The following is a 24,299-nucleotide window of genomic DNA, read 5'->3' on the forward strand; positions in this document are numbered from 1 at the left end:
AGGGGGACCATTAGGCCGATGATTACCGCGGCCCGTGGTAATTAGCGCGCCTAAATGGACCTATTTCAGTCAACTGCTCTCCTGGGCCTGTAGCCAAAACAACAATCTTTTGCGTTTTGTAGTTATCTCTCTCTATCACTCTTCCGTATTGACGCGACAAAGCCAGTTGCGCATCTCTCGCCATGAAACTTCAACTAATTGTAGTCTTGGCTACAGGCTCTGGTACCGTGGCGATCTCAACCAGGTACTCAACATTTAACTCGGTGTCTCAGCCAATTTACCCGTACCGAGAATCATTGACATCAGGATTATTCGTGATACTGTTGAAAGTCGGATTATTAACCCAATGAAGAGTTGTGGGATAAGGATATTTTTGTTAGTGTTCACACTGTTCATGCATTGTATCCTAGCTTTGTAAATTTCCTGTCCCCAGAAGTTATATTTATGGACTAAAATCGCCTCCGACACGCACTTAACTCTTGTATCTTCACTGATTTTAAAGTCCAAAATAATACTGTTGATTGAATGGAATGCACTACAGTACTAGGTATAGCTACATTAGGTACCTAACTGATGCCCAATTTCGGCGTGTGCCTACAACACTGCTACATCTGTTCCGTATACACACCAAATTTACTTTGCTTTGAGACATCGCAATTCGCAAACAACGGCGTATTTCAGAAGACAATCCTCAGACTCAGACGCAGTCCGTTACGAGCACACACAATGTAAGCTCCCGCCATTAGGGACAATAGCACAATGCACCCCCGTAATTATTATAAAACACAATAATAAATCACCATCTGCTCGCTTCTGTTATCCTGTTGCCACTTTCCGAAATCCGACTGTCCTGGGGACTAGGGAGGCAATTCACGCCCTCCGGGCTTATTTATTTTAGGCAGCTCACGGAAATTAAACACGGTTTACCGCACTTCGAGCGTTTATAATGAGTTTTTGACATTATAGAATAGAATTCATTTATTCGCAAACATACATAATAAAGGAAACGTACCTATATGTACAAACAAGAAGACATCAAAAAGGAAAAGTGACACGAAATTGTCTCAACTCAGCAGCATATCGCTGGCGAGTTCCATCCAGCACTTCCAGGCCTTCCAGCGTTAATCTTCTGGGATACCCGATAACCCGATGGAGAAAGTAAAGAACGCCCCCAAACGATCACATACTAGAACCTTCTGGGCGAACTTCATCGTAGGCCACGTCTTCGCTTGGCTAGTCTCTGGCCATAAGTAAGCCCATATATAGTAAAAGAAAAAAAAAATAACGCAAAACGTAATAGTACATTACGATACAAGTGCGTAAAAAAGGAAGTTCGAAACGAGTGGCGATAAATTAAAACACGACCGAAGGGAGTGTTTTAAATCGACACGAGTTACGAATTTCCTTTCCGCACGAGTATCGTACGACGTTTTTCAGTACAGATGGACCTCCGAAGTTTCGACCTGACATATAATGAACCACTTCTCGCACTAGTGCGTAAAAAAAAACACCATCTGTACTGAAAAAGACTTATCGTAAAGGCTCGAGTTGTAATTTTCGTGGAGCGTGTTCCAGACGTTTTATGAAGTTCGTTAGTATATGGGTTCTAGAGTTAATCTAGAGGCATAAAGCCGCATTGAAAAACCACGGCGCTGAGAGTTTACGAGCCAGAACAATTACTGGGGTATCATTACAATAACACCTGGAGGAAGAACTAGTATAGGAGTTGTCTCCATTAATGCATAGTTTTTATGGAACTAGAGGTCAGATAACAGTGGTTTCCCAAAAACCTAATACCAAGAATACGTGGCCGTGGATTTCTGAACGCTGGCGTCGCGCGTCGTGTCGAACGAAACGATTATTTTTTTGGACATATTGCAAGTGAATTATGTAATTGCGCTATCAGCTTTCTGTTTATGTTCGTTTTATAGAGCCATTACCCGTGTTCTGCTCCACTTAGCTTAGCGCAGTACTTTCCTTCTGCACTACGGCCCACCGGACTACTAAACGGAGCATTCAAGCCAACTCAAAGTCACCAGTCACCTCACATATGTTCTCCCGTAGTAATTTATTAGTATGTATAGGAAATTGGGAACGATCGAGTTTCGATCAGAAGTCTTTTAGGTAACCAAGTGCGTTTAAGGTAACTAGTCATTAGTCTTGGTAAAAGTGTGGGTGCAATGATTTTAGGGGGGCCGGCGGAATGGATGCAAAAATAGTTTTACCTTGGGGGGTTGAAGCAGTGGACTGCAGATGATGATGATTCATTATACTGTGTATGTAATGGTGTAATATGCTACTGAATCGCGCTGCTCAAATCATAATAATTATTTTAAAATTGTACATTGTACATTATGTCTGGTGACCGCACGCTCTTGCTTCATAAACGCTTGATAATGTGTCTAGTCTGACCAAAAAGAGAAATAAAGTGGCAACATTGTAGTGTCGTCCCGTTTTCTCACACGTATTGATTTGAAAGGGATGGCACTACAATGTTGCCACTTTTTAATTTCTACTCTTTTTTGTCGGACTGTACTCTGTGTTCTGTAGGTTATTCAAGTTCGAGAGGCGATAAATAATTCCGTCACTTAAAATGAGCTTCGTTCGAGAGCTTTTAAGAGCGTAAAGTTGACTTTACCAACAGGTAGTGAAATGCAAATGGAATCCCAGGAACTCTGTTTGTCAGCGGTGGAAACAATGGCCGGCTCTGATTAGACCCGCTTTCGGTCTGGGGTTGCCAGGTGGTCGGGATTTGGGGGAATTCTCCCGATTTTTTGAGCCCTTCTGACTCAGATCACAGAATATATAAAAGTACAAGTACAGAAGGCTCACTCCTTTGATGTTCACAAAACGCCGCCATTCTAAATTCTTACCTACATTAACAAACGGACCGCACGCGTGCAGACGACATTGAATTCTATTGCGCCGCGCGAAGGTCGTCGCCACTGAATGGGCCGCGAACTCGCGGCTGCCGGCATGTACTTGTAGCGCGGCGAAAGGATCGCGGAGTGAGCCGCCCCTGCTCAGATTCAGATTCAGATGATTTATTAATAAATGTACATCTCATTTACGAACTGACTCCCGAAAATATTTGAAAATTTCCCGATGCAGTAAACGAAACGTTAATACTCCGTCGCTTTTTAAGAACAAAAACTAAAAGTTATACTTAGACGTCGTAAACTAAATAACTTTATTATAAAATTTTGTTGATAATTCAAAATGATCATAATTATTTATTTTGATAATAAGCGTCGAAGAGAGACGTTTTAATTAATATTGGCCCTGATTTTGGGGGATTCGATCTGGCAACCCTATTTCGGCCGCCTCCGGACGCCCACGCCTCTCCTGGTAATAACTATTCATTCCTCTATTAAATTGCCACAAATAATAAAGATAGAATACTTGAAATATTTATCAGACCGGTTTATACCTTTGGGTATTTATTAGATATAATGAAATATCGCTGGCGTGCTCGATGTAAATATATGATTATTTTATCTGATGCTATTAAATCTAAGTTCGTAATATGAATCCCAATTAATTTAGTGTCACCTTGACGAGGCAATACAAGGTTGTTATACTTTAAAGATACCTATACTATACGTAGGAACAAGTAAATCTATTAGCTCAATCAGTCTCTCTGTCTGTACTCAAGTTAATAACAAGGCAGCAAATTTAAAATTACCTACCTATGTAAGTATCTTTTTATAAATGGTTGTTTTGAAGATATTAGCTTCGTTTCATTTTGTATAATAAACTTCAACGTTTATTTATAGATTTATACCGTTTACGCATCTATAACACGCAAGTAATATGCCGTCGACAATTTGTAAAAACTGCGTAGCGTTGAAAAGAAAACACTGTTTCCCATTCGTCACAGCCGCTGGGCAAATTGCTCTATGCAGTCCCCCGCTGATTTCAAATGCGGTGTTCCATGCCCAAAGGGTCCGTATACTTTTGCCATAAGGTAGAACTTCTATTGACATTTTATATGAAAACTTCCTTCTTGCACGAGGCATAAAATAGCCCTTCTGTGATGGAAAATCACAAATTGCTTAGTTCCCTGATGGTGATTGTTTACCGACGGTTACAAAAGAAATTCCTAGTATTTAATAACAATAATAAACCCGGTTCTCATTACTTGATGATCACGCTGTAAAAGGAAAGGAACTTCTCATAATTTATACGCAGCAGTCGGATTGTTTTTTGAATTCCAGATGTTAAATTGACTATGAGTGCGCAATGTGCGTTTTTACATGTGTGATTCATCCAATATTGACTATGTTCGAACTCCACTGTAAATAATCAATAGTTTGATATCGGATACTTTCTTAGATACCTATCGTTCGATTATTTTTTAGAATGCGAGATGGGAGATGGGTCGAGACCTTAAGACGAACGCTACACTTTTAGTCATTATAAGTACTTGCTATTGCTCAGAGGAAATTAAATAAACTATGTATGTATATTCGTCATATAATAAATAATAATTATAAAATATGATAAGATTGGCTTTCAATACTTGAGTGTGATAAAGATCTTCCCATAGTTCACCGGTTACAAAACTATTTTCCTTCAAATAACAGATGTCACTGACAGACTTGCGTTTTTTGTGGCACCTCCCCTAAAATTCATATGAGGGGAGATACGAACGCCACCCCACAGAGGCGATAATAATCGTAGGTCCTTTGAAACGGATAAATGAGGCGCGCAAATAAATATTTATTTTACTGTATTAAAAACGCGTGTGATTTTGAACCACTCAGCATTATTTTTTAGAAATGTAACTTCTTTATTTAATTGTTTCTTAACCAGTTTATAGTTGCATTGGGGTAACTTGCAAATCGGAACACCTAGTTATGAAAATTACAAATACCTACCTACATATGTGTCTATAAAAATATGAAGCACGTAAGAAACATTTATGTACCTATGTTATCAGTCTCCACCTTGTCGGAATATGTTAGTTATGATATGAAAATGATTGATATTGTCAATACTGCCACTTAGCTTGTTTGAGACAATAAATACAAGTCCTAATTAATTAAAATTGTAATTAAAACAAGCAAAGTGCCAGGATCAATATGAAACGCTAAAGCATAAAGTACCAGGCGTGCATAAGCGTGAGATGGCGCTACGGTGCTGCGTTCGTGCGCTAGTAACAACTCACCACCTTCCGTCTCATGCCAGACGATGCCCTCCAGCGTGACCGAGGTACCAGGCTCGCATGGGCCCAGACAGTCCGGCTCCGTGATCGTGCCGACTGACGTGCCGACGCATACTTCTGCTGTGTCCTAGGAAATAGAAAAAGTAAGGTTAGTTCTTGATTCATGGACCATGGATATGCTTGTAAGTTGTACAAACAATGCTCAGGGGCAAATATTACAAATAATTAGTAGAAATTCAACGGACAGAAGGGACTCCGGAAAGAAGCATTTCATACATCCGATTTTATACACCTCTCAAAATGTATATCTTTCTGATCTTTCTCTCTCTCATAATTGGATATTTGAATCATCTACCAGGGTAAGAAGGACTAGTTAATTGTATTTCCATGTACATTTGATCTCTCTTTTATGCGATGAATATCATGAATTTTGAGGTAAAGCGGATTACGTGTAATGTAAGATACTTAAATACCGTACCGTAAACTAGGGATATTACTATTATTAGTAGAATAACAAGGAGTTCAGATTTCAGAACAACATCATTAAAATTGTATTACAGCTAAGATTTATTGATTACAATTTCTACTAAGGTTCTAATCAGCAGAAAATTCTAGAGTTCGCGATCCTAAAGTCACCTATCTATTCCTCAAAAATCATTAAAATCAATACTCATTGTTTTACGCCGCGAATCAAAAAACCCCAGTTTATACCGAATATACCGATACAATACATTCTCACAAGCTTTCACCTTATTTACACATATCATTAATACAATTAGTAGAATTCAAACTCAATTAAATGCGCTCCAGTATTCTTCAAGTACAAAAACGAACCAAAAGCCTCGCCGCTCCGCCGAAGGAATATCTGGGCCTGTAGCAAAGACTACAATCATTGAATATCTGCAGCGAACGTCCGCAACCGTCCGTGTTCCACCAATATGCAAGAGCGATAGAGAGAGATGACTACGATACGCTACGGATTGTCGAAAATTTAAGTCTTAGCTAAAGGCCCTGAGCATTTCCAACTAAACGATACCAGCTTATTATCATAATGAGTCTTAATAAATTAATATCGATACCTTTCAGGGCGCATTAGTGCATCGTTCAGCTTGCATAATGCCTGGCATGCCGGGCCTATACCATGACTTTTTGACGTATTAGCGTTTTAGCTCAATAAAAGGCAAAAGTCACGGAAATTGCTTTTTGGTTTTAGCACAGAATATATAATAGTACAAGTACAGAAGGCTCACTCCTTTGATGTTCACAAAACGCCGCCATTCTAAATTCTTACCTACATTAACAAACGGACCGCACGCGTGCAGACGACATTGAATTCTATTGCGCCGCGCGAAGGTCGTCGCCACTGAATGGGCCGCGAACTCGCGGCCGCCGGCATGTACTTGTAGCGCGGTGAAAGGATCGCGGAGTGAGCCGCCCCTGGTTTTAGTAAGTAACCGTATGGGGGCGCTATTTATCTTTCTCCATACCAGAGACTTCTAGACAAATAAAATGCACCTCAGAACCATTTAAGAGAAATTACGGTGGCCTAGATGGCGGTACCATTTAGCTGACTCTCGGCTAAAGGACGCTAATAGTAATATTTGACAATTTAAAAACAGATCAAGTTAAGAATATGGGCCAAATTGTCAAAACTAAGGCTGAAAAGTTCTAAGCTTGTGTCGAGAGATGGCAGTCTATGCACTGTGAACTGTGACTACACATTTTACATTTTCAGTAACTCTCTATTCATGAAGAGAATAGTCTAACTCGATCCTCTTTGTCCATACAATGAATGTAAGGGACCGGCCACATCTAAGAGACGCATGTCCTGAGGTGCGGAACGGACGTCCGCGCCACGCCGCCTGAATGTAATTCAAAAATCGTCTCCTCAGTACATTTTGTATAGGAAGGACGTAAGACGCGTGTAAGACGCCTGGGGGCGCGTCTTACGTCCTTCCTATACAAAATGTACTGAGGAGACGTTTTTTGAATTACATTCAGGCGGCGTGGCGGAGACGTCCGTTGCGCGCCCCGAGACACGCGACGCTTAAGTGGGAACGCTGCCTAACGTATTTTAAAACGTCATAAACTGATGGTAGGGGATCTGATAGCTGCATTTAACTGCCTGTGAACTAGTTCAGACATAAATAGATACAAATGAGTTACCAGGCATTTACGCCGGTACCAGTTATTTTAATGGCGTAATTTCATATTTAGTTTCAATTTTGTTGGCGATATTGTGTAAGATTAAGTGCATTACTGGTGACGATCAAGACGCGTTAGTTGCATTGCAAATGGAAATTCACTCAAGTTGAAATGATTTTATATTTATTTGTACATGACTACATGTATGGAGGTGCATATGCATACTTATCTATGAGGCTCCGGCTACAAAAAAGGTCACATGACATTTAAAAGCCCAACCATATAGAGTAATGTATCTTACATAGAACGTTTAGTCCACTATCTATGGGTTATTAATAAATTAATCTAATAGGTACTAAGGTTTTTTATTTGAATTCCTACCTACATTGGATAACAAATAAGTAAATAACAGCATTACCTAGGGCTTCAGTAGTTGTCTTGTTTCCATTTATTTAAAACCAACAGTGATAAAAACCCAATAAAATATAAAATGCAAACCTTACGTCTATTCCACGATTTCCACGAAAGGTTCGCAACTTCGCAGTAATGTGAGCAGCAAGTTGGTGTAAAATCGTTACAACAGTCTGCGGTAGACACAGACCACAGACCCGAAAGCAGCGCGTGTTTTTCGCACAAAAAAATTGGAAAAGGGTATTTTGATGCCTTAAAGATGTCCACCTGTAGTGTGAAATGGTGTGGAAAGGTAACAAGAAGCTCAAATTTAAAAACAGACGGCATTACATTCCACAAATAAGTCATATTTATAATTTATTCAGAGCCGGCATAGGTCAACTTACATTGGCCACTTACGCGTCAGTAGAGGGACAGTCATACTTCTGTCCCTTTTCATCTGGCGCGACTGCCCGCCGTCCTTGAAACGGCCAATCACAGCGCGCTTAACACATTCCCCGCCCGCTCCTCGCACCCCAAACACTGGTGACTCGTATCGCGAACCAAATATACAAGACTGCCACTCTATAGGAGGTTCTCTGTGGCGGTAGACCAGAGTTGCATAAAAGTAAGGAGCGTTTACCGTGGAAACATAATCAAATGAAGCCATTTACATTCAACGCGGGCCGCTAGATGTCGCCGCCTGCCTTACGCACTTTAATGGGCTTGCAAATTGGGAAGTAAACTGCTCAATATACGAAGTCCCAAGAGATACTTCATACTTGGGATGTAATTGGAAAAATAAAAAGTCTAGTTTCCATAACAGAGACAAACGAGTTCTGTTAGATTTTTAGAAGAATATTTACATTTTTAAAAATATTCCATAGAGATAAAACTCTCATGAAAGGTAACATAAGACCGTTCAGTATTGCGTAGATTTTTATGCTCGCCTCGCGACAGTTTAAACACAATGGTTTTGCGCTTGCATAAACATGGTCGTGAGAGAATAAAGGATTTTTAAATAGTTTTAAGGGCCTTTAACTGCTGCTCGAACACGATATAACGGGACGAAATATGTTCCATTGTTATCGAGATGTTAGTGACAAATCATCGAGATTATTGTGCTTCGTAATAGATGTAACATATTACTTGTTTGTGACGTGCAATAGCTGAGATTACAGTTACATCTAGAGACGAATAATCTAAAAAACAATCAATACAGCGTTTTATTTTTAACAGCGCCATCTATCGCCCATGCTGTTTAAGTCAGTCTTGATAAGAGAAAAGTCAAGACGACGTCAATGGGGCTCACCGGTTCAGTAATAGCACAGTATAATAAAGAGTACTATCGTACAGTATGGACTTTGAAAGCGGCCCACCCCCTCTCGGTTACCTCACAGTTACCGCCTGTCAAAAACACGGTCAACCTGTCAATCTCACAGACAGCATGGTACGCGTTCACCTACACGTGCTTACAATGTGTGCTAGGAACGCGCCTCTTTCATATATTTGATCGCCAGTGTCCGAGGTGTGGTAATAATTCACTCTTGATTTAAAGACGGAGGTAATTTGCCAGGGAAAACAGACAGCGGGAGGCATGTAATATTCCATACCTTAGCAATAATTTCCTTTTGGTTATAAGTACTCGTAATGTTGGACTGACTTCGCATTGGACTTTCTAGCACTTTTGCGAAAGTGCCGCAGTCTTGTGAACGCTACTTATCTATCATAAGGGTTCCGTGTTCCGTAGCAAAAAGGTACAAAAGGAAACCTTAGTGCGTTTTCACAAACCGACCTATATCCCATACATTTAAGCCGCCATCTTTGATTTATGCCTTTGAAATCCTTCTATCCGATATCGGACCGGATAATGTGAAAACGCATGCACTTAGAGTGAAGTAACTCAAGTAACATCTATCAGCATTGAGTCACATTTTTAACCGACTTCAAAAAAAGGAGGAGGTTCTCAATTCGACTGAATGTTTTTTTTTAATCATTATTTTTTTGTATGTATGTTACTCGATATCTCCGAGAATCTTGAACCGATTTTCAACATTTTTTTTTCAATCGATCAGGTATAACCCCTGGATGGTCCCATTGGCACCAAGTCGGGGTCTGATGATGGGATCTTGGAGAAATCGAGGGAACTCTTCAAATGTTATAGGCACATGTAACGTTTTTAGTGTATTTTTCAAAGGTACACCAGTATTTACGCCTGATGGTAATAATTTTATGTGGCTGAGCTGATGATGGAAGGTCAACTCCTCAATGGTTAGGAGTTCAAGGATAATTCTTTCACTACTGTACATATATTCGGACTGATACATATAATATCAATAGGAACCACTAAAAATCAACAAATAAATAAACTTTTTAACAAAAAATAAAACCGCCTTCAAAAATAAGCGCGTTACAAAACACGGAGAAACTAAAAAGCAAAAAATAATAAACCTTTGAATTCAGATTTGTTATCGGATTGCAATAATCTAAACATCCAAATTAAAAACAAATCAATTATTTTTGGAGTCGGGGCCAGCCTGCGTATGGTTGGGTGGGGGGCAAACAGGAAATAGCAAGGCGATGAACAGGTCTGGTACCGACTACAAAAATAATTGATTTGTTTATAATTTGGATGTTTAGATTATTGCAATCCGATCACAAATCTGAATTCAAAGGTTTATTATTTTTTGCTTTTTAGTTTCTCCGTGTTTTGTAACGCGCTTATTTTTGAAGGCGGTTTTATTTTTATGTATGAAATTTCGGCGGTCGTGAGTATGAAGACGCTTACGCATCGGATCGGAAAGCTGAAAGTATAAAGTATACGTACGCATCGCTTGTTCATATTAACGAGCGATTTCTCATACACAAAATGCGGCTGCTGATCTGATTCCACCCTTATTGATGTTTAACTAAAGATAAAGGCCCACTGATGATGACTGATGAGGTAAAGTAAAAAGAAAACGAAAAGTGTACAAAAAAACCGTATTCAAGTTGCCAGTCATTATTTATTTACTTGTCTCGACTTCATAAAACAGCAAAGTTGCGTTGTGAAGTTTACACCTACGCTAAAATGTAGAAAAAGAAACGCTTTTAACTCACTTTACGAGGGGCTAAATGACATGTTTTATGAGCACTACGTTCATGTTATCATTACTATACTTAGTGCTAAAATGTTCTACTTTGTAGGCAGATATAATACATTTTACGTACAGTCAGCCTGAATACTCGTAACACCAGATTAGATTACTAGTCTAAAATATGTAGATATGTATTTATTTATATTCTATTAAGCTATAATATTATTCATTACCTATTTAAAGTACATGGCAGTTAGTTACTTCTTCAAACTATGTGGGTGATTATTCTAAAAGTCTTAACTTATTTAATTAACTGGCGGTAGAAATTTTATTACCTATGTAAAATGTTCCATGTTTACGGTCAAAAAAAATAGTCACTGGTATCCGACAAGCCTACCTAATAAAGCATTAAGATGAATAATCGCGTTACTTTAAAACCAAAAGCTTTGATGTATCCTTATAACATTAATAAGTAGTTATGTTATGATTATAGTGAGACGGTTATTAACCGGCTAGCGACGATACTCCGATTAGTGCCCGGCAGTTCAACCGCAAACATATTTATTAATATTTCGACACGCGACGCCATTAAATCCTATATTGGTGTCGGAACGTTACAAGTTTAGCTATGGAGGGACGGTACGAGGGGAGCTATGAAATAGAGGGTTCCAACCTGCCGTTCTAAACTGACTTATGTCACCCAAAAACGCATTAACATACGACTTTTTAAATAGGCTGGCATAGCGCCGGCCAGCTGCCGTTTTATCTTGAAAAACGAACGTTCAAACGGAAAGTTTTGCTTACATCGATCGCACTAAGAGCTACCAGGATAACAGAACAATAGAGCGTAAATCAATGTATAAAATGACAGTGCACGAGTGTAATGAGCGCGCCATCGATTAAAGCGCTTCGTTTGAAGATGTCTCACAGCGGCGCGAGCTAATTTGTAGTCACCGGCTGAGCGCCGCGAAAGGAAAGCGCGACGACTGACACAGACACCCTCCTACATGCCTTAATGACTTCCAACTGTTCCAACAATGTTGCTTTAGTCTCATGTGTCGGGGCATCAAATCACAGTCAAATATGCATGAATTGGCAGCCAAGCGTTATCGCAAACGATAACAGTTCACCCGAAGTACAATCTACATGAACATACGTCATTAAAATAATTTAGGGAAATGGCACGTTTTAGTGTGCGCGTTTATGGGAGCCTGTTGGATGCCAGGAGCAATAAATACCGGGGCGGGTCCGCCATCTTGTTTACCAGTTTACCACCTAGGGACGGAACATTAATTTTGTGGTATGCGGAATAAGTGGCGACAAAGAGTGTTCGCGGCGCCTAATGGCGTAGAACACATCAACATTAGGAGTTATAAGAAGCTGCCAAGTGCAATAAGAGGAGCGGAAGAAACACCAATCCGCTAGATCCATCACGTTTTACCGCTGTTTTGTTGCGAGACGGAAATAAATGGGTAACTCACGATACAGGAACTGGGTAAAGAATGTTTACTTTCTTTGATACAAATGACTTACGTGTTAGATGTTTGTTATATATAAAATTCACGCAACTCATTCGATTCAAATCCTTTTTAATCACGCCATTTCATTATTAAAGCTGTAATATAAAATACAGTCTTGTAACAAAATAATCTAAGAAGTCATTAAAAGAAAGTCACTTTAGGTATAATATTTTTGTAGCTGTGTTAGGTTTTCTGAAAGAGATGGCCTTCGATAAGACAAGAATAGGGAACTTGACTATAGTTAAAATAAAATATTTTATACTATGAACGAAATAAAGCATCAGATAATTATAAGAAAAACATGGACAGAAGTTATATTTAAATACAATTTCTATTTAAAAAGTCAGGTAGAAATATATAAAGTAACTGAGTTGACCGTGACGTCACTCAATTCGATTTCATATAAATTCCATATTAGCAAGTCGTTAAAATTCGTTTTGACAGTTCATAAAAAGAAGCTGATTTGACTAGGAGGCAAGTAGCCTATTGGAGTAGCAACGCCATAATTTTTAAGAAAAAAAAAACCGTCGCCTTTCGGGTTCTGGTGAAAGCTACTTGCGAATGTTGGATTATGTAGAAATGTGTAAGTATTTTTTAAAACTGCTTTTAATGCTTTAATTATTAGATGGAAACACAAATGAATATACGTATAACGTTAAGGTTTGAGGAGTTTCCTCAATTCCTCATGAATCCGATTATATTATAAGAAATCGAAGCTTGACAAACTTTGACTTCAAAACATATGCTTAACAAACATAACTAAATAAATGTCACTGTTCTGAACTTAAATGCATGCTTTTCTTACAAAAATACCAAAGTCACTATGAGTGTGCCGTTCAGGTTTGAGGAGTTTGGTTCTGGCCATCATCAGCAGTTCCACTGCACCAAATGTCACTGTTCTGGACGAAAGTGCATGCTGTTCTTATAAAAATACCAAAGTCACTATAAGCGTGCCGTTCAGATTTGAGGAGTTCGGTTCTGACCATCATCAGAAATTCCACTGCACCAAATGTCACTGTTCTGGACGAAAGTGCATGCTGTTCTTATAAAAATGGCAAAGTCACTATAAGCGTGCCGTTCAGATTTGAGGAGTTTGGTTCTGGCCATCATCAGCAGTTCCACTGCACCAAATGTCACTGTTCTGGACGAAAGTGCATGCTGTTCTTATAAAAATACCAAAGTCACTATAAGCGTGCCGTTCAGATTTGAGGAGTTCGGTTCTGACCATCATCAGAAATTCCACTGCACCAAATGTCACTGTTCTGTACGAAAGTGCATGCTGTTCGTATAAAAATACCCAAGTCACTATAAGCGTGCCGTTCAGATTTGAAGAGTTCCGTTCTGGCCATCATCAGCAGTTCCACTGCACCAAATGTCACTGTTCCGTACCTAAATGCATGCTGTTCCTTTATTAACACAAAAATCACCATATGTATGCCTTTCAGATTTGAGGAGTTCCCTCGATTTCTCCAGGATCCCATCATCAGAACTGGGTTCTGAGAAAAATGGGACCAATCTGTATGTATATACATTCAATCAAAAAAAAAATTTTCAAAATCGGTCCAGGAACGACGGAGATATCGAGGAACAAACATAAAAAATAAAAAAATAAAAAAACATACAGACGACTTGATAACCGTCCTTCTTGAGATATGAGGCGACGGTTAAAAAACGATACTTCATATGTAAAAGCTGCATGCGAATAATGTAACGGAGTTTACAAGCTGTAGGTAAGTTTTATCTCTAGTAATAATTCAAAGTTTTTCAACAATGGTTGTGTTGGGCGTAATTTCAAAAATCTAAAATGATAGTATTCAATTACTCAGCCGAAGCTCCTTAAAGCACCGTTACTCGGCAATTATAAAGCGAGTCCACAGTAACTCTGGAAAATTAACATTTAAACGAACTTTCGCGGCTCGCTACCGATTGAAAGAAAGCTGCTTCTAATGGAATTAATTATCATTCCCGCTCCCCATCTGTGCTGTTATTACTGTCTTTATACCTGATACATTTAATTATTACATGTACAGAAAGGCGAAAATACAGTTTAACATCCAAATTAAATAAAGAAAGAGAAGGGTCGTGGAATGTATTGGACCCCATACATTTGACGACTTCTCTTTCCGATCAGGGTACGTAGCCGAATGCACAAACGCTCACGAAACGAAACTCTCGTAGATATCTATCTCTATCGCTCTTGCGTATTGGCGCGACAGAGCCAGACTACCTATTGCGGCGTTTCGTTTTCGTTTCGCGTCGCAGAAATGCCATTCGGCTACGGCACCAGACTCTACTGTAAAGATACCAGTTCATTTCTAGATCCTAGATAAGCATACCTAAGTGAACGAAGTACTTGGTATGCTTGGCTTGGTACTTTGAAATATCATACTCCGTATATAATACTTCTCGAGAAAAATGTACCTATCTTTAATGTTTGATTTATATCTCGATCTGCATTTTATAGACATCATGATTCCTTCCATCCGGTATTTAACCGATATTAAAAGGAGTCTACTATGCATCGCAAAGTCCGTGTTTAGTCATAAAACGATCGCATAATAGCGTACGTGGCCTGTGTATAAATAATAATTAAGGCACACAATCACGGGTACTTTTAACAAGGGGCCGGACCCTTCTCATAGCTGACATTTCTAATTATCTTGCTACGATTCGATTTGATGCCACGCAACTGTTTCAATATTCGTCTAAAGGTTTTATACTTGAAAAATTATGTGACGGGTATTTGTCATAATTATGTCAATTGATATTATCGTAAAGTGGTTTATAGTGAGGCTTAGGGCTCGGGTTTTAATGGCTGTGAGTGCCTTGGCGAGTTGGCAATGAAAATTAATTTTGGATTCAGTTATGTTTGCCGAGACCGACGGTTTACGGGTGCAATTACAATAAAAATCTTTGCATGGCGTAATAAAATCTTGAGTATTAAACTAAGTCATTAACAAAATACTTATTATAAGTAAAATACATACTCCTTAAAGTATAGTATATGAATACGCGGAATACGCTTTCAGGATCCGGTGTAAGATAATGGATGAACTTATGTATGAGAAAATTATACGAAATTCGTACGTATTAATTATGCCAATTTTATCACTTATCCACGTGGATAAGACATTTGTCACTCTCACACTGACATACTTGCTAAAGCGTGCTTTATCCAGGTGGATAAGCGTATTATTTATGCTATCCGTGGATAAGAATTTTATCACTTATCCACATGAATAAGACATCTGTCACTCTCACACTGACATACTTGCCAAAGCGTGACGGATACTTTGTCCACATAGATAAGGGATAAAATTGGAAGCATGATACGCCGGCTGAATGTATTAAAATCTGTTTAATTAAGTAGACGGAGTAACGGAAGAGCTATGTGAATGCAACTGGCAAATTATCTTAGTAGTCTGACTAGTCCTAAGTGCGTTTTCACATTATCCGATCCGATATCGGATGTAGGATCGATATCCCATACATTTAAGCCGCCATCTTTGATTTATGCTATTGAAATCCTTCCGTGATCCGATATCGGGTCGAATAATGTGAAAACGCACTAAGTCTAATGGTAATTCAATTTTATTGTCTGGCTAGTACATACATATCACCTAATTAATTTAATAATACTCTGTAAACACGGCCATCACCTCAATACTACACACTTTAAATGCAGTAATCTTATGAAAGCATTACATCTCAGAATAATAACCAACAGCGCTGTATTATTAAGCCAAAAAAAAGATAATAAAAAATCCTTTACGCTTGAAATGGCTTTCAGATCAGATAAAGTTAATCTACGATCCCGATATAATCAACAAATTCATACAATGGGAGTAATATCGTACGAAGAATGATGCGCCGAGGATTTTATAATGACTATTATGGGGCATTGTGGCCATTTTATAAATGTGCTGGCCATTATAAAGCTACTATACGACCATTACAGTAGTTGTCGCAGATTACATTATTTATGGACATAATAAAAGCTACTTTAATTGCATGAGAATATACATATTCCATTTGCAAGGATATTATTACCAGATATCGTAAATTTTCTAGCAATTTCGGTGCAGCATATGTCGCATTTATGGCATGCTTATGTCTGAATCTACCTGGAATAGTTTCCTAATTAGGATTATTAACAGTAATATGTACCTAAACTTGCAAAATTGACTTCAGAAAATATGAATTAATTCATTGATAAATTCGCCATTGCACTTTTGCAGTTCACTACCAAAAGAATGCTAAACCTGTATTTCTACCTACCATGCTGCATCGAAATTGCTAGAAAATTTACGATGATTACAAACAAACTGCGTCATCAGAAAGATCTTAAATATGAATGGACTAATTCTTAAAGCTCTGACGTCAAAAACTTTTAATGTTAAAGTTAAAATGCTCTTTTTAACATAGCTTCATGAGTTAATTAGTTAAAACATCCTCCCGTCCCCGCGATCTCTAGTTTTATATTATTTTAACACCGAAAGAGTCGTAAAACAATTTTATGTCAGTCTGCTAAAACAAGTCCATCGCGACGTTCAGCTCAAAAAGATTCATTATAAATAACCTCCCGCCATATCCTGGAGCTCTGGTAATTAAAATTGAAATAACTGAAACGAATTTGAAGTTTTCAATTAAAAGTGGGAGTCTCGGTAATAGCACGGACACTGGCGATCCAATATATGAAAGAAGCGCGTTCCTAGCACACAGTCTAAGCTCGTGTAGGTAAACGCGTACTGTGCTTGTATGAGTGAGATATGACAGGTCGACTGTTCGCGTTTTTGACAGGCGGTAACTGAGAGGTAACCGAGAGGGGGTGGGCAGCACTTTAAGCGGGGAGCGAGAGTGGCCATACTGTACGATAGTACTCTTTATTATACTGTGGTAATACCAGCTTTTACAGCTCGATTCGAAACGTGTTTTGGATTATAAAACAAGCCATTTGGTCTTCGAGTCGTGACAGCTGCACTCGATCACGAATTAATTACCCCTGTACGTGTACACACACAATATACGTCCAAATGATGTTCACTCAGGCGAAATAGTCTCAATTAACCCCTTTTATAAACTCTTAACCTGCCATCCTTTGAGGATTAAGCATTCAAACTTAATTCAGTATTCTTAATTACAAGGGAGCTGTGCTCGTAAGCACATTTTCGCTGCAGATATTCTTTTTATAATGAGAGAAAAACCGTTGCCTCAAAATGTTTGCTCGTATACCGTAAATTACTTTTTTACGTCGCCTATAAAACCTCCAGTTTGTATAACAGGCGGGAAACATTTAAAACTCGCCATTTCTGTAATCACAGAGTCCCGGTTCCGAATATACCGGCAAACCCACAAAACGTACGTAAAATATCCATTTTAGTTGCACAAAAGCCACTAGTGAAATTGTACGCTATCCGAGAGATGGGAGAATCAATAGTGCCAACCTCGGCACACTTTTCATATGTTATTGAATTGAATATTCCGACCGTATATGCGGCGCACAAAAGGCGGTTACGAGACCCATAAAGCGGATAATGGCTTCAAATATCTGTTTTTACACGCACTTTAAAATAAAGCGCCGTTTTATATCCCTGTGAAACTTTACACGCCCAAGTTTTAGCTAGTCGAAAGAGATGTGAGAATAAATAAAAAACAGAGCTAATAAATATCGTGATTGCAGACGATGCCGGTGCATAAAGTCAGCTTTGCGCCCGGGGCCGTAAATATCTACATAATGCGCTTACCCGGCCGGATTACCATATTAGCATCTACACGTTTATCGGACAAAAACACTTTATAGCCGGACCAACTAACCAGCTAATAAAACTCCCAAGTAACACACATTTGCTGTATAACAGCTGAATAAAGGCATTTTTTAACGCTTTAGGCTGTACTAAAGTTACATAAAGAGCTATGTAAAAGCTCTATAATAGCTATGACAGCGCTTAATACTCTTAAATGGGCACAAATTAGACAGCCTTAAGGGTACATAGTGCTTTAAAAGTGGTATAGCAGCAATGTAACAGGGGTATAAGGGTGGCAAGAGTTATAAGGGCTGAATATCGGCAGAATAAAAGAACACAAGTAGCCACTTACTCAGCAAAAGCGGTATAGCAGCAATGTAACAGGGGTATAAGGGTGGCAAGAGTTATAAGGGCGGAATAGCGGCAGAATAAGAGAACACAAGTAGCCACTTACTCAGCTAAAGGGTCACATTATATACGTGATTTCATACATTTAGGTGAAATGCAAACAAATTTTTACTTATATTCTAGCTATTTGGTTGGAACTTTAGTGAGTGAAACTTTAATGGTGAATGGTTTATCTGTTGGTATTGGTAACTACGTTTTGTTTTGTATATATTACGCAAATATGTTTGGGAATGAAAGTTTACCGACATTATATATACATATTTACTAACAAAATTTTAATGCGCCACGTAAATATTTAGTTTTTAATTAGTTACGATAGATAAATAAGATCTGATGAAATATTTTTTTTGTGTTTTGGAGAGATTTATACAATACAAAGTCAGCATTATGATATTAAAAAGTAATAACTGATACAATACATTCATAATTTATACCCAAAATATCATAAAAGTAGAAAATTTATCAGGATGTATTTATAGGTTAAACAATAAAAATGGTGGATTCATAATAAAGACGAGGAGGTTACAAGTTACCATAAAATAACATTTATTCAGCTTATTCCTAGTTAATAATCTACAAGTGTACCACTATAAAGCAATAGCCGTTATTACGATACACAAGTGCCCCACAAAATAGCTACCAGGTGTCTAGTGGGTGTTTTAAACACCCGCTATGCAGATAATAATAAAGGCGATATAAAGGCTGATTTGTGGTATAAATGTTCAACTCTAAGCAGTATTATACGCCACATTTTCTCCATTATACCTCTTTTGGCTTTTTAATGGTCCACATGTCCTATGTTAAAAAGTCAGCGTTTTAAAAGGTCACAAGTGGCTTCTTATACCGCTTTTGGCGTAGTGTGATCTACTACGCAGCTCTTATTACGTTCTAGGCTGTCAAAAATGCTAATAGCTGAATAAGGTCGTTGCAAATATACCATTACAGCACTATTGGCGAATTAGTGGTACTGTTCTCCACCGTAATGCAGCTCTTAAACTGCTTAAGCTGTTTAAATTTCACTGAATGCTACTATGCAGCCGAAGGTTCCTCTGAACGCTCTTATAACAGTGCTAAAACGCGTAGGGCTCCGGATAGACCCTAATGTGTGCAGTTATACAGCTTTCTGTGCTACTTGGGCTAGGATCCTATTAGTATACTGTGAATAAATAATGTCAACGCGTTAACATTATTCATCCGATTATTCGGAGAACGAATTAGAAATTCGTTCAGTGTAAAAGGATATTTAATGTATTTTGAGAGATTATACGCCTCCGTCCTTTTACAATAAATCAATCATTCGTTTTGAGGGCGTCTGATGGTCGTAATAACTTTCTGGCGTAAATATAGAACTGCCAACAAATCTTGGAAATATTTGCTTCGACATAAATGAATGAGCATTTCCCGTAGAGCAGAGGAAAAAATGAAACGTTGTATCGCTTTGTGCCGGCGTTGAAAGGGGTAAAGTGTGAAGCTAAGAACGCCACTCGGTAACTGAAAGCGCGCGTGCTTCGCCGTGACACGGTGAAATTGCCTCGAAACTGGAACTGGACCACCTTTGTCATCCTCGTGCGTATGGGAGCCTGGTATAAGATATTGATGATACATTTGTTCATTAATACTTCTACAAACATTGACACTAAATAACAAGCGACTAAATAGTCAAGTATTAAGTGTGACTACTTAAATATCTTAAAATAAATCGACAGCAAAAGTAGTTCTCGAGATATTTTAGTAATGTGATAGACAGATGAACAGAGTTGCACCATACCTAATAGTTCATTTTGTACCTTTTTGGTACGGAACCCTAAAACAGATCAAACAATATTCAAAAAATAATTTGATTTGTTCCCTATAGGTTGTTCCATTTACATACTTATTTCAAATAAAACATTTCAATGCCGAGTTGTTGAATATATTTTGAGTAAAGCCAACAATAATTATTCTGTATATCAAAAGAAGTATTATTTCTTTATATTGACATTCTTTGTGAAAATGTAGTATGTATTCGGCAAAGTGATACGGTGAAAATTGCCTTTGATCAGTCTAGTGACTGAGTAGATTGCCTTTGTCATACAGTCTACGCCTACAAAAGCTCTAACTTGATAGGATGCCTAAACTAGTTTTGCCTGCTCTCTGTTATACGTTATGAATAGTTATTGATACAATACTTACACTTTTATTACTTATCATACAGGGTGTAACATAAATGGGGGTGATCCGTTTAAGGGCGTATTCAGTATCGTATTCTCATCAGGAAAAAGTAGGATAAAAAATTTTTTCGCAAAAAATTTTTTTATCTTTGTATGGAGATTCGACCGATTCGCGCGGCCCGGCTCATACAAAAGTGAAAATTTTTTTAGCGAAAAAAATATTTTCTTCTACTTTTTCCTGATAAGAATACGATACTGAGTACGCCCTTAAACGGATCACCACCATTTTTGTTACACTCTGTATACGTAGGGTTTTAATACATCAAATATTTGCCAGTCGCCTTTCGGCGAAGGAAAACATCGTGAGGAAACCGGACTAATCCCAATAAGGCCTAGTTACCCCTTCGGGTTGAAAAGTCCGATGGCAGTCGCTTTTTTAAAACTACTGGCTACGCCAAATCTTGAGATTAGTTGTCAAAGTGGACCCCAGGTTCCCATGAGCCGTGGTAAATGCCGGGAAAGCGCAAGAATGATGAAGAATAGAATTTTAATATGTACATTATTATAGTCAGTATGTTTAAGAAAACTTACATATTTTTTATGATTAATGAGTTATTTATTTCGTAGTACATATTTATAATAAGTGAATCCATTTTGAAGTAATCACCTAAAAGCGAATGAACTTTTATGAATAATTTATTCTACTCCAGTAAATATTTTCTAAGTAATATTTCAAGAAATGTCACCTTTAAGTAAGAAAAACTTGGTTTGTTCAAATCAGTCCATAAATTTAATAATGTTGTCACAGAATGGACTTCATCGGTATTTCTTATACAATAAACAAGTCTCAAACAAAATCTACTTAAGTAGAAACTACAAATCATAGCAAATATAACGCCGTGTTAACATATACACTTTATATGCGCATTAATTACGTGTAACGGAAGTTCTAAAAGAGTTCATAAAATAGACTAATCTTATATATTTCAATTCGAGACACGAAAATCATTTAACTCGCTCCATTAGCATTTTAACACAGACATTTATCTTATAAGCGATACTATATTCATGTATTCAATTTTAATCTGTGATTTGTGAATAATCCGGGCCGGTTCTCGAAAAACCAATTAAATTAAATAGCTCGATATAAAGCAATAAAAAGAGGTACGATTACCTGAGGTTAATGGGTTATAAAATATATACGCGATCCGTGTTGCCGACAGAGGGTTCATTTTAATAATTATCTAATTAAACCTATTGAGTAGGAAGTTATTTAACGAACGGCATACGTCCTGTTTTATCGGTTTATCCGTGAAAACGTTGTCCAATTATTTCGGAATAATTGGTTTGTAATTGAAATAGTGAAGAGATGCGATTTCATTAATTAGCGAGGCAATCCGCACCGCATGCCTAGCCGAGTGCAGAGTGCGGGGCCGAGAGCGAGCGTCGCAAGCGGCAGTTTTAATTTGCGTAAACAGTTAAATCAACACCGGGCTAAACAGCGCAGCAAACGCGTTTCGAAAACATCGTAATTTTCTTTTAGAGCCATTTAATTTAAGCACAGTGCGCAGCGAGAGCATAATCTGATTTATATCTCTAGGCCGTATTTCTTCTTTATTCCCTTTCCACACTATTCCGACGCAATTTGTTGAAAAACACGCAGATTCAGTTACGTGTGTTTGCTGGCTGAAAACAAAAAGACCTCAGGCTCGTAAAGATTTATAGTCTTCTTTATTCCGCTCGGGATCTCTTCGAGAAGCTATCGACGGTCTTTTATGGATTACCGCGGGTTTGTTTTGATGGATTCTTTCGCGGAAGTCTGACTCAAAAACAGTATCATGATACGGCATCAAAACGAACAGGTATAGTATCGGAAAGTCATATCGGGCGATGCGATGGCGCCGTCGCCGTGAGCGGAGCCGGGCCGGTGCGCCGGGCGCTGGGCCGGCCCGGCACGGCGACACAACGTGTTATTTATCCCCCTCCGAGCGCTCTTTACGGGCACAATATCGACGCTCGATTTTATCCCGCCCCGGGGAGAGATAAAATAAGCTTAGCGTCTGACGCCTTTGTGTCTGTATTTCTTCGCAAATAAAACTATCAAATTAAATAGCAGAGAAGAATTTTAATATCCAAATCGCTGAGAAAATTTGTTCTTTCCAAGTCGTGCCCGCAATGTAAATATTCATGATCTGCGAGTCATATAAATATTTCTCGAGGCGGGCGGGGAGGCCGCGTTAACGAAACAAGATGCTAACTCCGAGAGGTTTACTCTCAAATTATTCCACCACGTCTCCCCCAGTGTCTTTGTGTCGTAGATATTATTTCAAATTATTTTTAATTGAGTAAAAGCAAGCGAAAAACACGAGAACAGCTCTTTGACTTAATTACATTCTCAACAGTGTTCTAAAGCTTTTTGGAACGAAAACAACAGAGTTCATTTTATATACTTACACAGGAGCATAAAAAGCTGAATGAAAAAGTTGCTTTTTGCAACATTTTCTCTGAAATAAATTAGTACAGAATGAAACGTGGAAAATATAATACAATACTAATCTAGCTTTTTGGCCTCGGCAATGTTAGGTCAGTCCGTTCAGTTTTCACTTCTTTCTCATTGAAATTCACAATTCATCCGAACAACAAAGGGTTTTGCGGTTCGTTGCCGAGACGTCAATGTGAAGAGGGTAGGAGCGTAGAGATACGAGTATGCGATGGTGAAACTCCCTCCCATAAATATTAAAACACAGCATTATGTTATAAAGTAACTTTTTCGTTCTTTACACATATGGGCGTTTACACTCGACTATATTACCACTAACGACTTAGCAATTATCACACAAAGAGCAATGTTAAACTGCATTTATTTCAAGGCTGAATCTCCCTCCAAATTTAAATATTTAACATACTACTTTAAATTTGTATTAAGAATGTATATCAAAATATACACAAATGCTACAGAGAAGGATATTGCTACATCTCGGCACATAACTACACATAACTTCACATACACACACATACACACATAGTGAGCATATATTGAAGTTCAGGAATTAAGGCTTAAGTGTTGAAGTCTTCTTTTTCTTTGTAAGGTCCTGGCAGAATATCAGCGATGTGGCTTGCCGCATCATAATGCTGAGCCAGCGCCTGTTCTCTGCCACGACACATGGTTTTGAAAATTTGTATTCTTTTAAAAATGTTACTAAGTAATTAGCTTTTAATTTCTATTTTAAGATGCATGCCTTTTATCTTTTGTTTTATCTACCATGTATGTTGTGGGAATGAATAAAGTTCTTATCTATCTATCTATCTATCTATCTATTTTATCTGAAAACTGACAGTTAGACGATACTTAAACCTGTAAATAAGTTATCTATGATTAAAATGTTCAGAACTGTGTGCGTTCTGTATCTTAAACGACATAACCCTTGACTTTCAAAGGTTTGTTATCCATAAAAATAAATATACATCGCATAGACTGCACATACCGACTAATATGGGCATAGCGCGCTCTTTATTTATACAGTAGGAGCATTATGGTCTTGAATCGTCTTATTTATCTAGTGGACAAATAATCCGTGCCTGGACACGACAACGGGCCATGACAAGACATAAATACTCGCAAGGTGCGTGCTATACCCGCCCCCCTGAATAATGCATAAGCAGCCCATGTTTTAAAAAGTTAACAAGGTTTCCCGTTG

The 24,299-nt window shown here is 38.2% G+C and overlaps 1 protein-coding gene across 1 annotated transcript in view; it reads right to left on the bottom strand.

The window, feature by feature from the left end:
- The window catches only part of LOC125234928 (zinc finger protein 608-like), a 154,184-nt gene that overhangs the window by 35,875 nt on the left and 94,010 nt on the right, over positions 1-24,299 (bottom strand). The window contains exon 4 of the mRNA XM_048141350.1: positions 5,171-5,294. Within this exon, the coding sequence (XP_047997307.1) occupies positions 5,171-5,294 (124 nt within the window). The remainder of the gene's footprint in view (positions 1-5,170; positions 5,295-24,299) is intronic.

The sequence above is a fragment of the Leguminivora glycinivorella genome, chromosome 16 (assembly GCF_023078275.1).
Source record: "Leguminivora glycinivorella isolate SPB_JAAS2020 chromosome 16, LegGlyc_1.1, whole genome shotgun sequence".
In the NCBI taxonomy this organism is placed as follows: domain Eukaryota; kingdom Metazoa; phylum Arthropoda; class Insecta; order Lepidoptera; family Tortricidae; genus Leguminivora; species Leguminivora glycinivorella.